The 18,269-nt window shown below is 42.6% G+C and overlaps 1 protein-coding gene across 1 annotated transcript; it reads left to right on the forward strand.

Moving 5' to 3' along the window:
- Positions 1–1,591: 1,591 nt before the first annotated feature.
- Positions 1,592–16,122, forward strand: LOC310636316 (uncharacterized protein). Its single transcript, XM_083356056.1, has 5 exons — positions 1,592–1,755; positions 5,477–5,534; positions 9,862–9,894; positions 10,467–11,138; positions 11,624–16,122. The coding sequence occupies exons 2-5, from the start codon at positions 5,501–5,503 to the stop codon at positions 12,163–12,165; spliced, it is 1,281 nt and encodes a 426-aa protein (XP_083212182.1). The 5' UTR covers positions 1,592–1,755; positions 5,477–5,500; the 3' UTR covers positions 12,166–16,122.
- The last annotated feature ends 2,147 nt before the right edge of the window (positions 16,123–18,269 follow it).

An 18,269-nucleotide genomic window follows, 5' to 3' on the forward strand; every position in this document is an offset into this window, starting at 1 on the left:
CTCGGAGTTGGCTACATTCACAACATTCTCTAAGGTTTTTTGAGTTGTAGTTTTGTCTTCATTTCTCACTTGAAGGCTGCTCCAGCCTTCAAGATTAAATGCATTAAATTCTTTAATAAACAGACCAGGGATGGTAATTTCACACGGAAATAGCAGATAGGAAGAGGGGGGAAAAGAGACCAAGAATGCAGAACAGTTTTGTCAAGTGAAGGAATTCTGAATGAATGAATAAAATTCAAATTCTTAAGTGTTTTGCATTTGTGAATGTAACTTGCGTTGCAACTTGCAAGCTTCAGACTTATGAAGTATGTCCCTGAGGTGGAAGAATGGCTCTTTGTCACATACAAATGTCAGGAACACCAGTAGCTCTGAATTTTTTATTTTATTTTATTTTATATATAAAACTTCTTAATCGTCCATCTTCCTCCTAGGGTCTCTCTCCCTCTCCTTTATATAGAAAAACATTGGTTTTTTTTTAAAAAAACTATAATCTATGGAAAGTAGTTGGATAGGGAATAAGGTCTCCATCTTCCCAATAGTTACTGATGGGGACTGAAATAGAGGATGCCTTGCTCAGAATTGTAGAAAATGAAAAATAATGGGTGTAAAGAACCTGTGTTTTAAGTGTTTGGTTTCTGTTTTTCAGCCTGAGCAATTTCATTTTGTTATCTCTCTACTTTCCAGCTGTTACAGTCTTGGGTGTCTGGTTTCAACCTCAGACTGTATCTGTAGAAAGCTTTTTTTTTGCAGAATCTTCTCAGGAAAGAGGTGAAACCAATCCATCCCAGATGAGAATGTGGCAGGTCACATGAGGTAAGATCTGAGGTAGCCCAGGACAGCCCTTTGGGTACCTAACACAGCAACCTCCTTAGAGGTCAGACCAGCAAGGATTCAAAGGCTCAATCCAAACAGAATTATTTCGCCGGACCTTGGAAAACGAGGTTATGTTATGTGCACTCTCATCCTTAAAAGGCAGCTTACATTCGTTGTAACTTTTTTTCTGTATTTTTCCACGATTTTTCTTTTTTGTTTTTTAAATACTTTGGTGGCTGTAAGCTCGTTGGCTAGGCGATTCTGGGAGTTGAAGTTCACACATCTTAAAGTCGCCAAGCTCGGGGAACACTGATCAGCATTTTAATCCTGTGATTTTTGTGATGATCCTTCTCTCAGCTTTAGTATTTATCCAGTCGGAACCTGCTTAGCTTCCAAGCCCAGACAAGGTCAGCCAGGAACTACAGGCTTACACACGTGCGCGCCTTCTTTTAACTCAGGGGTCTTCAAACTTGGCCTTTTTATGACTTGTGGACTTCAACTCCCAGAATTCCTCAGCCAGCATGCCTGGCTGAGGAATTCTGGGAGTTGAAGTCCACAAGTCATAAAAGAGCTAAGTTTGAAGACCCCTGTTTTAACTAGTCGACCTTCTTCTCCCCCAGAGACCCGTGTTCGGGGCAGCGGAGTGTCTTCCGAGCCGCGACCACTAGGGGCCTCTGCGCCGAGAAAAGCAGCGATTCCCCCCCCCCCTCCCTCTCCGCTCTCTCGCCTCCTCTCGCTTCCTTTGTTCCGAAGCTTCCATCCCCGACTACATCCGGTCTCTGCAGCTGGTCGGCCACCATATTGGGGTTGCTCGTCGCCCGTCAGGCCTCGGCGCCAACTTCTCCTTGCGGTCGCCCGAAGAGGCGACTGCCCGGGGCCCGGATCCCGCTCCCATTGGCCAGGCTTCGATCCCTGATCAGGCGGAGGAGATCGCGAGCGAGGGTTGGTCTTCTACGGGGTCCCAGAGGCGCTCCCCTACCCCCCCACCCCACCCCGAAGCCACAGGGCACGGGGCTGGGTGGCCGGGTGGGGAGGTCAGGGCGCGGGGCGGGAGTCGAGGCGGGCCGGCAGAGTTAGAGGCTTCTTGGGCTCGGAGGCCCGGCGGGACTGGAGGCGGCAGCGCAAGCCAGAAGACTGGACAGCCATTTGCCTGAAATGGTATAAAGGCAGAGAGGTCTTCAAACTCGGCCCTTTTAGGACTTGTGGACTTCAACTCCCAGAATTCCTCAGCCAGCGTGCCTGGCTGAGGAATTCTGGGAGTTGAAGTCCACAAGTCCTAAAAGGGCCGAGTTTGAAGACCCCTGGTAATAAGGTTTCCTGCCTGAGCAGGGGGTTGGACTAGATGACCTCCAAGGTCCCTTCCAAATTATTATTATTATTATTATTATTATCATTATTATTATTATTATCATTATCATTATCATTATCATTATTATTATTATTATGAGATGAGATCCCGCCGCCCCTCGAGATCCCTGCCCGGCTGGCGACCCACAACAAGGGGGAGAAGAGGGGTGGGTGGCTCTACCCAGGGGGAACCGCCGGGGAGAGGGGGGGGCGGGAGAAGGAGGGGAGGCTCGGGTGGCCGGCTGCCTCTCCCCTGGGTGGGCTGGCCGCTTTTCTGCCGCCACCATCACTTCCGGCTTTTGGAGGCTCCCCGCCGTCTCTTCCTCCCCCAGCGCGGGGTAGGTGGGCCGCCGGGGGGGCGGGGGGCGGGCGATGAGTCATACTAACCGGGGCGATCATCGCCGGCCTCGGGTTTCCCTTCGCTGCTGGTGGTGGTGGTTCCACAAAACGAAAAGGGTCAGCCTTGCAAAAGCAACGTTAGGCTTGCTTTTGCAAGGCTGCCGCTTGGCATCTGGAAAGGCCGGCATTCCGCGACCGTCTCTTCCTTTATTGATGGGTTGGACTACAGTTCCCAGATTGCGCAGGCAAGCGCTGTTTTTTTTTTTGGGGGGGGGGGTGGCTGGGTTAGCTGAGCTACCGGTATGATGTGAGTCCCCAGAAGGGAGCCAAGCTGGGGGAAAGCCGCCCTGAGCTGGCCCGGCGTAGAAACCCGCTCGATCAAGCCAGAACTAGAGAACGGGAGGTAAGATGCTGAGAGATCAAAGCAATGCAGAAATTGCAAAGGAAGGCGCTCATTTAGGAAGCAATAATAGAAGCGTCTTGCAGTAGTCAGCTAATCGATTGTACCTTATTTTGCTTACATTGAGGGGATTGAAGCTGAGCCAAAAAAGCTGACCCAGAGTTTATTTATTTATTTGTTTATTTATTTTATTACATTTATATACCGCCCTTTCCCTGAGGACTCAGGGCGGTTTACAGGGAATTAAAAAACCAACAATACAAAAGGTAAAACCAGTTTAAAAAAGATTAAACTTAACCCTGTACATTTAAAACCCCAATTAAAATAAATTACTCCAGTTGCCTGCTGGGGAGTTTTGTTGCAGGAATAATCGCAGGAAAGGGGAAATGTTTAGGCATTTAGAAAGGGAAAAACATTTATCTTCCCAACAATTGTTGTTGTTAGCTGCGAAGTCGTGTCCGACCCATCGCGACCCTATGGACAACATTCCTCCAGGCCTTCCTGTCTTCTACCATCTTCTGGAGTCCATTTAAGCTCACGCCTACTGCTTCAGTGACTCCATCCAGCCACCTCATTCTCTGTCGTCCCCTTCTTCTCTTGCCCTCAGTCTTTCCCAGCATTAGGCTCTTCTCCAGTGAGTCCTTCCTTCTCATTAGGTGGCCAAAGTATTTGAGTTTTAGCTTCAGGATCTGACCTTCTAAAGAGCAGTCAGGATTGATCTCCTCTAGGACTGACCGGTTTGATCGCCTTGCAGTCCAAGGGACTCGCAGGAGTCTTCTCCAGCACCAGAGTTCAACAATATAGGTGGGAAAAGTACCTTGAATAGTAACTTGAGTACAAAAGCGTATATTCGACCCAAGTTCAGATTATTCCCAACCTCTTTCCTACAATAGAAGTTTAGAAGTGGCTGTAATGGAAATGGAGAGAATAAAATTCTAGTAGAGATATGCAAGAATGAGGAGTAGCTGCAGTCTTGAGTGAATGTCATATAATTCTAAACAGCAATAAAAGAATTGAGGAACAATAAGCAGTAAAACTAGATATTCACAGCAGGATTTCACATAGGAAATGAGAGTGGGTGTTCTGCGTTATTATTGACTGATGAATGGTAATTATTGTATATCGCAAATGTAAGATGGTTTTGTGCCTAAATCCATGCAATGATACTGTAATTACCAGACACCTTTTGCCTAACTGGAATAGGCAAGCCAACTTTATTTTTGCTCTTTTCATGTTGTGCTAAATTGAGAGATTAAAAACTCCCTTCATTTTGCTCATGTGTTGGTAACTTCATCCATATGTTTATTTAATTTTGTTGGCAACATAAGGGAAATAGGTTACCAATGCCTTTTTCCAGGATTTTTTTAAAAAAAATATATTTCTCAGTATAGTTTCCTGTCCTGTATTTTCTCCCATCCAAGTCTAGGAAGGTCTGACTTTCATTAATCTTTTGAGAAATCCGAAGAAGAGCTTGGTGCTGCCATCTGCTTGAGAATTACAGGAATTGTTCATCGTCGACATATTTTTATTACTTTGTTGTAGGACAGGGGTCTTCAAACTTGGCCCTTTTATGACTTGTGGACTTCAACTCCCAGAATTCCTCAGCCAGCATGCCTGGCTGAGGAATTCTGGGAGTTGAAGTCCACAAGTCATAAAAGGGCCAAGTTTGAAGACCCCTGTTGTAGGGCCTCTCAGAATAACAGAGTTGGAAGGGACTTTGGAGGTCTTCTAGTCCAACCCCTTGCTCAAGCAGGAAACCCTATACCATTTCAGACAAATAATTGTCCAGTCTTTTCTTAAAAACCTCCAGTGTGGAGCCCCACAACTTCCAAAGGCAAGACATTCCACTTGTTCTAACAGTTAGATCTAACTCTCAGAAAATTTGTTATTTCTAGGTTGGTTCTTTCCTTGATAAGTTTCCATCCGCTGCTTCTTGTTCTGCCTTCAGATGCTTTGGCGAATAGGTTGAGCCCCTCTTCGTGTGACAGCCCCTTAGATATTGGAACACTACTATCATGTCCTTCTTCTCATTAAACTGGACATACCCAATTCCTGCAACTATTCTTCATTTGTTTAGCCTCCAGTCTTTTCAGCGTTTCCCTTGAAGTACATTGAGCATATCTTACATTTTCTTTTGTAATTGTTCTATCATTCTACTGATCACCATATTCACGCTAGGTTTTGGGTGCCTACAAGGGTTTAGTAATCAACATTTTCACCTGTGTTGCTAGTCACAGAAAGAGACCAGGGTTTTGTAACTGCCAGTTGGGACATCAGTTCAGCAGTCATTGGTGTTCAGTTAGTTTGTGGGTACAGCATTAACAGACAGCCACTCTGCTGACAATCATGACTTGCCGGTTGCAGCCCAGTCATGCCCTATGCTTGTGGGGCGTATCCCCAACTGAGCTGTGTGGTTTTTGAGGCATCGTTCCATAGTATGGTGTTGTCTGCTTTTGCAGTTGAATCAAAAGGGTGTGAGTTCCTCTTCATGTTGAAGCTTGATTAATTTTTCTGCTAGGTTTCACGGCTGCATTAGCGGCTAGGGCATTGGGGGTTAACTGACTTTCTCTTTTGCAGGGTGAGGCCTTAGCAAGTGAGATCATGGAGGAAAATGGTGAAGATGTGGCTTCCCTGGGTAAGGATCTCTTCTATATCACTGTATTATTATTTTCACATTGAATGCTAAGATCTGTTTAAAAATTGTTACAACCCTGAAAATTGTGACACCCCTCCCTGTGATCAGATTACCCCTTCCTTTGGAAAAAAAAGTTGTAAGAACTAGACACTGATGCAGTGAGCATAGCTAAGTGTAGCATTCACTGTGCTGTGACTGGGTCTTCTTTTTATGGATTCTTTGGGCTCTTTAAATTAAGAAGGAGCATATTCTCTTGTCACTCTGTAACGTACCCCAAAAATTGGGGACTGGAAAATACGTCTGGGAGGAAAAAACAAATTCTGTGGCAATTGTATTTTGAATAAGTTATGAAATATTTAATAACAAACTGAATATGAGCCAGCAGTAAGATGTGGCTGCAAAATTAGCAAAGATAGGCTGCTTCAATAGGAGTATACAAGAATTTGGGACGGAAAGTCTACCAGGAGCTGAAAATATGAAGTCTGGTGTTGCCTCCTTCTCCAGATAACTTTGACTTAATTATGTTAGTTATAAGTCAGATCTGGAGAAATATTTTAGTAGGCTTTCAAGATTCTGCTACTTTATTAGCAGTGAAGATGTTTCAAGAGAACTAAGATGTTCTTGTTTCCTGAATAAGCCAGCTCAAAGGGTTAGAACAGAAGTAAAAAATCCACTATTGTATTGGGTTGGTTGGATCCATTTTAAATATTATGTACGCTTCGGGGCAATCCAGTATAAGAATAATTAAGTATTTGGATAATCTCAACGCATGAAAGATGTCTTAGGGATGTGGGGGGAGAAAAGACTCCTCAAGGAAGAAAAAGCCATATGAACAGATTGTTGTGCAATCTATTTTAACGATCTTAAAGATCCCATCGGCCTCTGCATCTGCACAAGATTAATACTGTTCCAGAATTACAGTATTTGGATACTCCGTAAGGGCCCATTGGATGTCTTAGACCAGATTTATACTAAGCTAGGCACTTTTCAGGGGTCAGTTTTTTGTTCTACTAAGATTGCTGCCTTCGTCAGGAAAAGTAACCCTGATCTGGGAAATGATTGTTTTGTTGAGAATTTTGCACAGAGCTATAATTAAGAACAACAACAACAAAAAACCCCAGATGTCATACCCTTAAAATTTCTAGATAGTTGGGCAATTGCTTGCCATTACATATTGATCCCTGTGGTTCATGTTGTGTCAGCATTCAGATAACATTGCCATCCCTAGTTGTAGCAGAGGTTATGCTTGCTTGACATTGAGAGCAAGGCAGGTTGCTTGTGTATGTGTTTACAAGGAACTTTGTTCGTCCAGAGGTTGCATATTTAGTGATTGCACTGAACTTTCCATCATTTATGGTTCTGAGGTAAATAATCTGAGGTAATATTCTGATGGTTCTGAGGTAATATTCTATTTCCAGCACCCTTGCTTGGGCCCTGGGTTTTGAGTGCACAGTTTCTTGCCCCAAATTTATCACTTCTGTTGATTTCTGGCTCTGATCCCATTCTTTGATTATGCAGGTATGACCTTTCCGTCTTGCTTTGCCTTGGCCATTAGTTGGCTGGAGTAGAGCCTGAGAATATTGTTTCAAGGACAGCAAAGATGGCCATTGCTGTAGAAATCTGAGTCTTTTCTGTTGTGTCTAGGACTCTTGAGTTATCTTTTGTAAACAAAACACAGTCTGAATTTAGAAATCAGGGTGGCTTGGGAAACTGAACTGAACCAATTTTTTTTATAGACTTACACACTATATTGGGAAAAATTGAAAGGAGCACCCTAGAATGTTGTCACCTTGATTCAGTTTGTCAAAACCTGGCCAACTTGTTGAAGTAGTTTCAAGAGTGAATGCACAAAGCTATTAACCTGCTTAAGTGTAAAATCTGATGGGAATGCTTAGGCTTTTGGCTGTTCTAAAGGGGAATCTCAACAATGTGGAAGGAGTAAAATAGCCTGTTTTCAAGATGAAAAGGCCCGGAAGATTCTTCTTGGTTTGATCCCTGCTCCTTGGCTACTATGGTACCCATCTTCCACATCCCTGCCAGATTTTTGCCATGCCTGCAGCAGTTAATTCTTCCAATTCAGAGATGAAGTATCCTTTTGGATTCGTAGGGGTCAACCTTTTGGGGAGCCCAGGGCTACAGGAGTTGGGTTGCTGATGCCAGACAGGTAGAGTGTAGCATGCAGCTGAGAAGGGCAAGGAATTTCCATTTTTCTAGGTTTTGGACTATTCATTGAATTTTAGATTGTACCCTATTATTTCTGTATTTCTTGCCTCAAAAGTAGTGGGAATGTCCAAAACAATTTTTGGCTCTTGCAGGTAGTTATGATATAGGGGTGTAGATAGGGAAGGGGGGAGACAAGTAAAACTGTCTCAAAGATCATTTGAGGCTCCAGGGCCTCAGTTTCCCCACCCTGGCTCTGATGCGACATTTTGTTTCATTTCGTTTGCCTCAGCAAACTCAAATTATATTGCATTCTTTCCTTCCCTCCCGGGCCCGAAGTTGAATATTTTCCCACCAAAGAAAATAATAAAACAGAGGTATTTGAGAGAGTGAGCGCCTGTTACTCGTCCCAGCTTCTGCCAACCTAGCAGTTCGAAAGCACGTAAAAATGCAAGTAGAAAAATAGGGACCACTCCGGTGGGAAGGTAACAGCGTTCCGTGCGCCTTTGGCGTCTAGTCATGCCGGCCACATGACCACGGAGACGTCCTCGGACAAGCGCTGGCTCTTCGGCTTTGAAACAGAGATGAGCACCGGCCCCTAGAGTCGGAAACGACTAGCACGCATGTGCGGGGGAACCTTTACCTTTATTTGAGAGAAGAAAAAAGGATTATGTCCTTATTGCTAACATTTTAAAAGTAACTCGTTGAAGGGATAAGTCTTTATAAGTAGGTAAGTGGAAAACAGCTCCTCTGGCATCCATTTCAGAGAGAGCGGCAATTAAAGAATCACACCGAGAAGGATGCTTTTTTTAAGGCAGGTCCTGTGGTGGTGACGATGATCATGGCTGATGATCATTTCATTTTGATCCCTTTTATTCTTTTCAACCCCCTTGGCGTTCTTATCCCTGGATGCTAATTGGGAACGAAGATGTACCTCCCGTTTCCCCCCCCCCCTTTCCGGGCAAGTGAGATTTATCACAGTGTTTTGGCTGAAGCTCCAACTGGTTGCTTTTTTAGTTTTGCTCCAAGAGGGGAAATTGTAGATCTTATAGTCTTGAGGAAGTTCAGACTAAAACATAGGAGCTACTGGCTGTAGAGAGGGACGTGCCTTTTTTTTATTATCTAATATTTTCCTGTAGTGTATTTTTCAGCTTTATTTAAGCCCTGATCCTTTTTTTGTGCCGTCTTGACAATGGGCTAAACACAGTGAAGGTAGCAGCTAAGGAGGGGGACAGAGGAAAATGGGTTTACAGGTAGTTTTTGAATTACAATCACAATTAGGACTAGAATTTTGGTCGCTAAGCCATGTGGCCATTAAGCGAGTCATCATGAGACTGAACCCGATTTTACCACTATTTTTATTTTATTTATTTATCCTGGCCATTGAGTAAAATCATTGCACCTCTTAAGCCAGGGGTCTTCAAACTTGGCCCTTTTATGACTTACAGACTTCAACTCCCAGAATTCCTCAGCCAATGTGCCTGGCTGAGGAATTCTGGGAGTTGAAGTCCACAAGTCATAAAAGGGCCAGGTTTGAAGACCCCTGTCTTAAGCAAATCACGTAGCCAGTAAGTGAGCCATGGTGTCATTAAGCAAATTCACCTTCCTCAATTGACCTCGCTTGTCAGACACCTGCTGGAGGGACTGTGTGATGCTGTGCACCATGGTCAATGGGAGCCAATTGCCAAGTGCCCAAATTGCAGTTGTGTAACTGAAGGGATGATGTGACAGTTGTAACTTTGAATACAGATTGTAAGTCACTTTTTCCAAGGCTGTCGAACTGTTGTAAAAACAAATGATCAAGTCAAGGGCTACTTGTAGAAAGATTGTCTGTAGAGAAGGCAGATAGGCCCATAGAAGTTTTTTTTTTAAAGAAAACTAGGATATTTATGTCAATTGTTTATGGCACATAGATGACTTACAAGGAAAATGAAACCTACATAGTCATAATATTGCCCTATCTGTATTTCGGGGCTAGCATGCAGGGTAGTTTCAATCTAGCTTCAGAATCTGTTTTTCATCTTTTTTTTTAAGCCAAAGTTTCCAATTCTCGTGGTTAATGGGTACAGAAATTTAGCTTTATTTTTCCATGAATGCACTCCTCTTGCAGTGAAGGCATCTCAAAATGACTGCCTCTAATTTTGTCTGTTTTTCTTTTCTCCTTGAGCGGCCTACATTTCAACAGATGGCAGCTACACAGGTGAGTAATTGTTGTTTTGCATGCCAATCCATGAAACTAAATCAGCCATGTCTATAAATCTGTTCTGAAACCTTGTGATTGGAATACGTTATGCAACAGTGACATATTTTCTTAAAGTATATTTTTGGTCAGGGGCTAGGCTAGTGAAGGTTAAGGAGGGATGGAACTTTAAAACTGCTTCACAAACATTACGCTAGACACGCGCATTGCACTATTGTCACCTCTTGTGGTTGTTGTTTTTTTCATATGCAAGACCCCTGAGTCATTTTCTTGAGGTCACCTTGTGGGAACAAAGATGCGAGATGCGTGTCTCTCGTAACATTTGTGTGAGATGCAGTGTGTCAGTGGGGGGAATTTGCCAGCAAAACTATAGAGTGCATTGTGCAGAGTGTCCCATCTGTCTCTGTCTGCACTCTATCATTGGGAGCTTCTTTGTTGCACCCTCCCCGCTAGCACTCCTTTTATTGCGCCCAAATCAGTTGAAACATTTCCTGCTACCATTGTAAAATTCCCTGCTGCCAATAGCACCGTGTCATCTCTGGAGCACACCATGTTGTCTGATACCCTTCCAGAGACCGTGCCCATGCCGAATCACGGCACACTGACGGCTTCCTCGCAGGGCTCTTCCTCTGCCACTAAATCAAGGCGCCAGCCTGTTTGGACTGACGAGGAGACCCGGGCCTTCATCCAGGTGTGGGGTGATGACGCGGTGCAGAGTGCCCTGGCATCAAACTATCGCACAGTTGCACAGTTCCAGTGGATAGCGGATGAAATGCGAGCCCGGGGTTACAACAGGGATTGGGAGCAATGCCGCGAACGTGCAAAGGTCCTTCGACGGGGATTCAAAGAGATAGTGGATGGGAACAGCAACGCTGGCCACGGACGCCGCGTGTGGCCTTATTACGAAGAACTTAATCGATTTCTTTGCATCAAGCAAAATCTGGTCGTTCCACGGCTTTCAGGGAGTAACCCGAGGCCTCCTGTGGACCGCCGGCGTCGCGAGCACAGAGAAGCGCAAGACGCCTCCTATGAGCCATCCTCAGTGGGCAAGAACGACAAAGGGACTTTTGAAGAGCCAGACGGGGACTGTCTGTTGTTGCCCGAACCACCAGGATCTCAGCAGAGCGAAGCCAACATGGAAAACCAAGTGGCATCTCCAGCAGCAAATTCTGATATTTCCATGGATGGTAGTGTTGGTCCTGGCACTCCCACCGATCCTTTGCCATCCAATGACTCAGTTACTGGTGAGTTTTGCTTGGATTTGCTGTGTGTCTTTAAGCGGGTTTTGTATAATGTGTTGTTTCAGCCCTCTGGATTTCTAAGTGCCTCCTTTTCAGTTAGTTTGGATACAAAAGCAGGTGACTTAATGTCGTATTTGAAATGTCATCAGATGTCAGAATTCCTAAGAGAGACTTTGAGTAGAACTGCCTCATCCAGGGCAGCAGGGTGCGCATTCTCTGCCTAACTCTTCCTCCTACAGATAACAGAACATGATTGCACTAAGCAAATGTTTCTATACAGCGGCATAATTTCAATAATACTTCTGAGTTCCAGTTTCTCGCTCTTCCTTTCACATGAACAGGGCAACCTTGGTATAAAACCCGGATTTCTTAGGACAAGGGATATTCTTTGATGAGTATACCCGCTGACACTGATGTTTGCCTCCCCCAGTGCCCCTTCTTTTTTTAAAAAAATTAAATTCTCTTTTTTTTAATCTTTGTTCCCGCAGCGCCGAATCTGCGCCCTCGGCCCTTGACCGCTGCGGAGAGGATGCGGAATCTTCGTTGCCGGCAAAGAAAGAGAAGGGGGGATACTTTGAAAGAGCTGATGGAAGTCACCTCCCAAGCTACCAGTGAACTTGTCCGGACATTGTCCGACCTCACACATAAAGAAGTGGCTTCTTTTGAACGCGCTTACAAGGAGGATCTCGCCGCCCGGAAGGACGAGATGGAGCAAAGCGCTGAGGACATTGGAAGGCTTGTAAGCGCTTTGGAATCAAGCGATCAAACTCTGAAGGAGCAGCTAAGCAGCCAAACCAGTGTACTGCAGGGCATCTTGGAAGTTATGAAAGACATTCGGGGTAGAACGTCATACAGTCCTCCGTATCAATCACAGTATTATGATTTCCCGGGCCCTAGCATGATTCACACAAGTGGTACTTCCTCAAATGGCCAAGAGATGCCATGTCCCTCCCCTTCCAGCCTTCCATTTCCTTCCCAGCAATCTGCCACCAGCAATGGAGATGTCTCTCCCAGGAAGCGGATGAAATGAAGCCATCAGGCAGAACAGCACTGCTGATTTAGCGTCCTGGTGGAAACCAGTTCTCCAGTTCTTTGTTCCTTTTAGGACACATATATTGCTTTCCTTACTGCCTTTCTTCTTGCATAGTTAGAACACGTTCTCATCCCCTTACGTGTGTCTCCCCACAACGTTAAGGTTGTGGAAACAGCCGCCAGCAAATGTACATCTAGATTTATTATTACTGTTTTTTTTAGCGTACCTATGTTAGTTTTCCTACCATCCTGTTTCCAAAGGAATGCAGTGTTTGATGTACAAGTATAATTTTTTTTTAAAAAAAAAATACACACTTAAAACACATTACCAGGTACCTGTAAGGAGGTAATCTTTGAAAAGTAATAAAACTGCACTGTTGTTCCAAGTTGTTCAACATGTGTTTAATGGTAAGAGTTTTCTGGCTTTTTAGGGTTGCTAGGCCGGATCAAATTGGTGTGCCGAATTCAGCTTTCTGTCTTTCAAAAACGGCTGCCCAATTTCCACAGGAAGCTTCATATGACAATGATGGTGAACTTTTTGGGCTCGATGTGTCAAAAATTAAGAAAATGCCTAACTCTGCTGGTGGTTCACCCACATACACATGGACAAAAGAGAAACAATTCTTTACATAACCATTTTTTTTTTAAAAAAAGGGCAGTACAATCATATATTATGTACGGGTAGTTTTTGACTTACAACCATTCATTTGGCAACCTTTCGAAATTATGACACTGAAAAAGGGGAAACCAGTCCTCACACTTAAAACCGTTGCAGCATCCCCAAGGACACATGATCGAAATTTGGGTGCTTGGCGACTAGCATGCATTTATAGCAGGGGTCTTCAAACTTGGCCCTTTAATGACTTTTGGACTTCAACTCCCAGAATTGAAGTCCATAAGTCATAAAAGGGCCAAGTTTGAAGACCCCTGATTTATAGCAGTAGCACTTACAGTATATACTGACCCATAGTGTTTCACAGCACACACACTGGGCAGTTTATAGAGTCAATATATTTCCCCCAACAAACTGGGTTCTCATTTTACCCACCTCACAAGGATAGAAGGCTGAGTCAACCTTGAGCTGGTGAGGATCAAACTCCAGGCTGTGGGCAGAGTTTGCCTGCAATGATGCATTCTAACCACTCAGAATGCAGTGGCTCCTTTATGACAGTTGCAGCATTCCAGGATCACGTGATCACCGTTTGCAATCTTCCCAACTGGCTTCTGAAAAGACAATGGGGGAAGCCAGATTCTCTTTAACAACCTCATGATTCACTTGACAACTGGTGATTTGCTTAACAACCACTGCAAAAAAGTTTGTAAGATTGGGTGAGACACATTTAACCACTGCCTTAATAACAAATTCTAGTCTCAATTGTGATTGCAAGTTGAGAACTATATTACATAAAGAAACAATAAATAATTACAAAAATAAAACCCAGTAAGTAACATAATGAAAAAACCTAAAATAGACAACAATATGCACCCTGATAATTGGGCTTAGAATAGTGCACTTAAAAATTATTTCTGTTAGTAATATTGATTGGAAGTGAAAAATTATCAAACACACATTTAATTTGATTAACATCACTTAATGACATTTGTTGCTGAGTAAATAAGTCTAAAATTGAAGGTAGATATTTTGTGCAGTGCAAATCCAAGCAAGCAGCACTAACTTCATGTCATTCAGTTTCTTTGTTTTAATGTTTAATGAGTACAGTAAAGCCATTGCTAGATTTTTAAAAGCATTGAAAGTTTCCAGTATTCCAAGCATTCAAAATGTCTTGTTTGTAGTGGCAATTTTTATTCCTGCAGATGATTTCCCCGGATCCTCAAGTTAAGACCTCAGGTTGACACACACCTATGTCCAAACGCTAACCTGGAATTCTGCTAACTGCAGCTCTAGTCATTCAATTCGTAGCCATTGAAAATCATTTAATTCCATCATATTGTAGATTACTTCATCCTGAAATTTAATTATTTTAATTGTCTGTTCTAAACTTCTGAATTGATTAAATCTTCCTCCAAAACTGATCAATTATTGAATATAAAATGTGCAGGTACATATATGCAAAGATTTCAATTCATTTTGCAAAGCCAATCTAACCTTGAAATGTTATTCATTCATCGAAAATACAGGTTTTAGTTTCCTACATCACATTTGAAAATTTGAAATTTAGTTTTTTTTTTCATGTATCCAAATATAACATCAGTACTTTTGCCAAAGCCTTGTAACTAAGTTCATTTCATTCACATGAACCGAGAGGTCTGTAAAAACATCCATGTGCTGAGCCATGTACAGTCTGAGCTGATGAAACTCTTCCAATTTTTTATTCTCAACATTCAACTTAATTTCTTCATAGCGCTGCACAAATCTTCTGAGGACTTTTCCTCAACTCAACCACCTCGTTGTGCATCAGCAGTCTGCTGTAAGTTGATTCAACTTCCTGCAATAGTGCAGAAAATTCTACTTACGAAAGGATTAAGCAGCTATAAAATTGGCTATTTTTGTTGTCATTACATCATGTAGTTCTGTGACTCCTGCCTTGGCACACAACACCTGGGGGATAGTGCAGTGAAATGACACATCTGGCTGTCCAAAATCTTCCGTAAACAGTTTCACGGATCCATCCTTTTTTCCCCACCGTATTGGGTGCCCCATCTGTCATCACAGAAACAGCTTGAGACATAACAAAGCTTAGGTCATGGAGTGTTTTTACAACATTGCTTATTTTGTTCCCTGATACATTTATTAGTACTGTTCCTAGCTTTATCAACTCTTCTCTCATTGTCTGAGCATTGGAAAATTTAGCCAACGAACTGACATCAGTAGTTTCATTAAAAGAAATAAAAAAAAAATATTTATAATTAAGCCTTTTAATTGATGCTCTTTGCAGGTCATTGTCTTTTCTCTGTCTTTAATAGTATTTCTGCTAACTGGTAAATCAGAAATATGCTTAATAACATCACCTTTATTTTGCACATCTTAAAACAATTTTAGAAGAGTTTCTTTAATAAATTTTCCTTCACTGAGGGTCTTCTCATCCTGAGCTACAGAAGGACCAATGCTGAAACTTGCTGGTGTTAAATTAGTAGGACATCTTAAGAACTTAAGAAACTTGATTTGATTGACACTCTTTGAGGTGTAGCTGCTGAGAAAATATCTCTTCCTTTTTTTCCTTGTTTCCAAAAGCCAACGATGATTTGTTTCAAAATGTCTTTTTGCATTCCGTGACACAATAAGCAGAATGACTTGCCATTTCAGTCAATAGTGCCATACTTCTCAATCCATTCATTTTGAAAGCTTCAACCATTTCCTTTTTCTCTCCATAATGATTATATTTTGAGGGTTCCCCCATAACAGGGCTAGGACATGAAAGAAAAAAAAGTTTAATATTACAAGTTATGGATTTCACAGGAAATGAGAAATATTATCGTGATCAAAACTCTTGACACTTGGCATTTAGCTTTGTCAAGGATGCAAACTTGTTCTATGAAAGATTTTCCTTTTGTCTTCCAAAGAAGCAAAGCAGGAAAACTTACAAATGACTGTGATTGTGCTCCATCAAAATCAGCCTCCCAAAAAAATTATTTTCAGGTTATAACGACTTAGAATGTGTTTTTTTAACTTTGTGCTCTTTCATACTGATTATTTTAGATGGATCTGTATGTTGTTTGTCTAAAAAGCTAAACAAAGAATATTTGTGATGTGGGGATGGGGTATCTGTTGTTTTTGGAAAGAGGAAGTTGACATGTCAAAAGATACATTTCTTTTTTTCCCCTTGGCTATTCCTTTTTCAGTCTCATATGTTTTGTAAGATCAGTCTGGTCTTCTTTCCCTGTGTTGGGGTACTTACATCCCAAGAATTTTTAAAAAAGAATTTTTAAAAATTGTATCTTTCAGTTAACCATATAACTTAAGGAAAGAATGTTAAAACTTCTGTGATATACAGTGCATATTGAGTTGTTGCAGATTATCTGTTTCTCTAAAAGTAACTGAGATAGGGCATAGCTGAAAGGACTCTGCCTTAAATCTCTTTCATGTCATTCTGCCTGGTTTAGGGAATGTCAGTCATTTAGGTATGGTCATCTCACTTTCCATTAAACATTTAAAAGCACAGTGGTTTGTAAACAGCTTGTAAAGAGAACAAGTGCCTTGGCTCACATTTCTGAAGTATTCATTCATGTTTGAAATGATTACTTCAAAAGTGCAGGTAGTCCTTAACTTATGACCACAGTGAGGTCCAAAATTTTCACTGCTAACTGAGACCAGTGTGCTTATCAGATGGTTGCAAAAGGTGATAGCCTGACCCTGGGACACTGCAACCATCATAAATATCGGGCAGTTGCAAGTGTCCAAATCTTGATCACATGACTGTGAGGATGCTGCAGCAGTAGTAAGTTTGAAAAATTGATCATAAGTCACTTTTCAGTGCCATTGTAAGTTAGGTCACTAAATGAATGGTTGTAAGTCAAGGACTACCTGTATTCATTGTTCTTTGAAATGATACAGTACTTTGGGAAATAAACATTCTTTTGCAGCCCCAGGTACCTCTCAGGAAAAAAAAATGCCTTTGTAAGGCAGCCCCAGGTTGCAAGAGGCCTTCACTTCGGAAATTTGAAAAATAACTGCTGCATCGGCCTGCAGCCTCTGAAAAGTACTGGAAAGGATACGTGTTTTTGGGAAGTTCCAGAGGCCACTTGAGAGCCTCTGGTGGGACTTCCCAAAGGTCCGAAGGCTAAGAGCACCCCACGTTCCCCTGTGGCTTCTGCAGCCTCAGAAAACAGGAAAAATGAGGCGTGCTGGCATGCCACTGGAAATAACATGGCTCATCACCCGTGACATGCATGTCAGTTTCACCATCACTGGCATATAGGAGGCGTTGCAGAGGTCAATCATTAAAAACATACCACAGTGCAAAATCAAATTGCATTTTAGGCACATGTTCTTTGCTTCATGCTTTTAGTGCCCTTGAATGATGAGGTTGATTTCAGTGATGGGAATTCTGCCATGTATCGCTGGAGGTGACAAACAAAATTATATTTCAATGTTTTAAAGCTCCCTCCCCCCCCCCAGGTTGCTGAGAAGGGTAATGTTTTCTCCTTGATGGACTAATTTGCAGTAGAAAAACAGCCTGGTTCAGATCTGATTCAGGCCCTGCCATCTGAAGTGATAGTCTCTTATAGAACTGTGCCTCCTCTTGTCCCAAAGATACGTTTTCACGAGGCGACTAGACTTTCTTGTATTTCTTTGAAGATGTTTGGCCTGTCATCCAAGAAGCAATGATCAAACTGGAGACCACCAAGGGTCTCAGCACTTTAAAAACTAACCAAAGGAAAGTGGTTTATGAATTCACTTCATTAGGGGGCAGAGAGTAAAAATGGCTAGGAATTTCCCAGGAATAATGCACTGGATGAATTGAATGGCAATCTGTAAAAGTGTAATGTGATGGGGAAAACCTGCTGTAAGTGTTTAAGACATTACTGGAGCCTGCACTGTTTCTCCTACTAAAGATTAAGATAAACTACCTCTGTAGAAACAGTTACGTAGAAAGTGAGTCACTAATCGGTTGACTGCTTCCTCAAAATTCAGTCTAAATGTGTCCGGACAAGCTTTCCTGTTGGGGTCTGCATTGCCTCCATCTACACCTGGCATTCCAGCTGTGGGAGTGGCCTGAGATGAGGATGGGTGGGTGGGACCATGATCTGCAAACAAAGTTCTTTTATTGCTTGTCAGCTCTTCCTTGTAGCTGTCGGAATTGAATGCTGTATTGTGGGTCCTTAACAAATGTTTTTGCATGGACTTTTCTGCCCATTCCGCAACCTTATGCCGTACATAATGTGAACTGTAAATATAAATACAGGTAGTCCTCACCTTATGACCACAGTTGAGCCCAAAATTTTCATTGCTAAGTGAAACAGTTGTTAAGTGAGTTTTGCCCCACTTTACGACCTTTCATGGCATGTTAAGTGGATCACAGCCGTTGTTAAGTTAATAACACGATTGTTAAGTGAATCTGGCTCCCCCACTGACTTTGCTTGTCAAAAGGTGATCACGTCACCCCAGGACATTGCAATTGTCATAAATATGAGTCGCCAAGC

The sequence above is a fragment of the Vipera ursinii genome (genome assembly GCF_947247035.1).
Source record: "Vipera ursinii genome assembly, chromosome: 2".
NCBI classification, from domain to species: Eukaryota; Metazoa; Chordata; class Lepidosauria; order Squamata; family Viperidae; genus Vipera; species Vipera ursinii.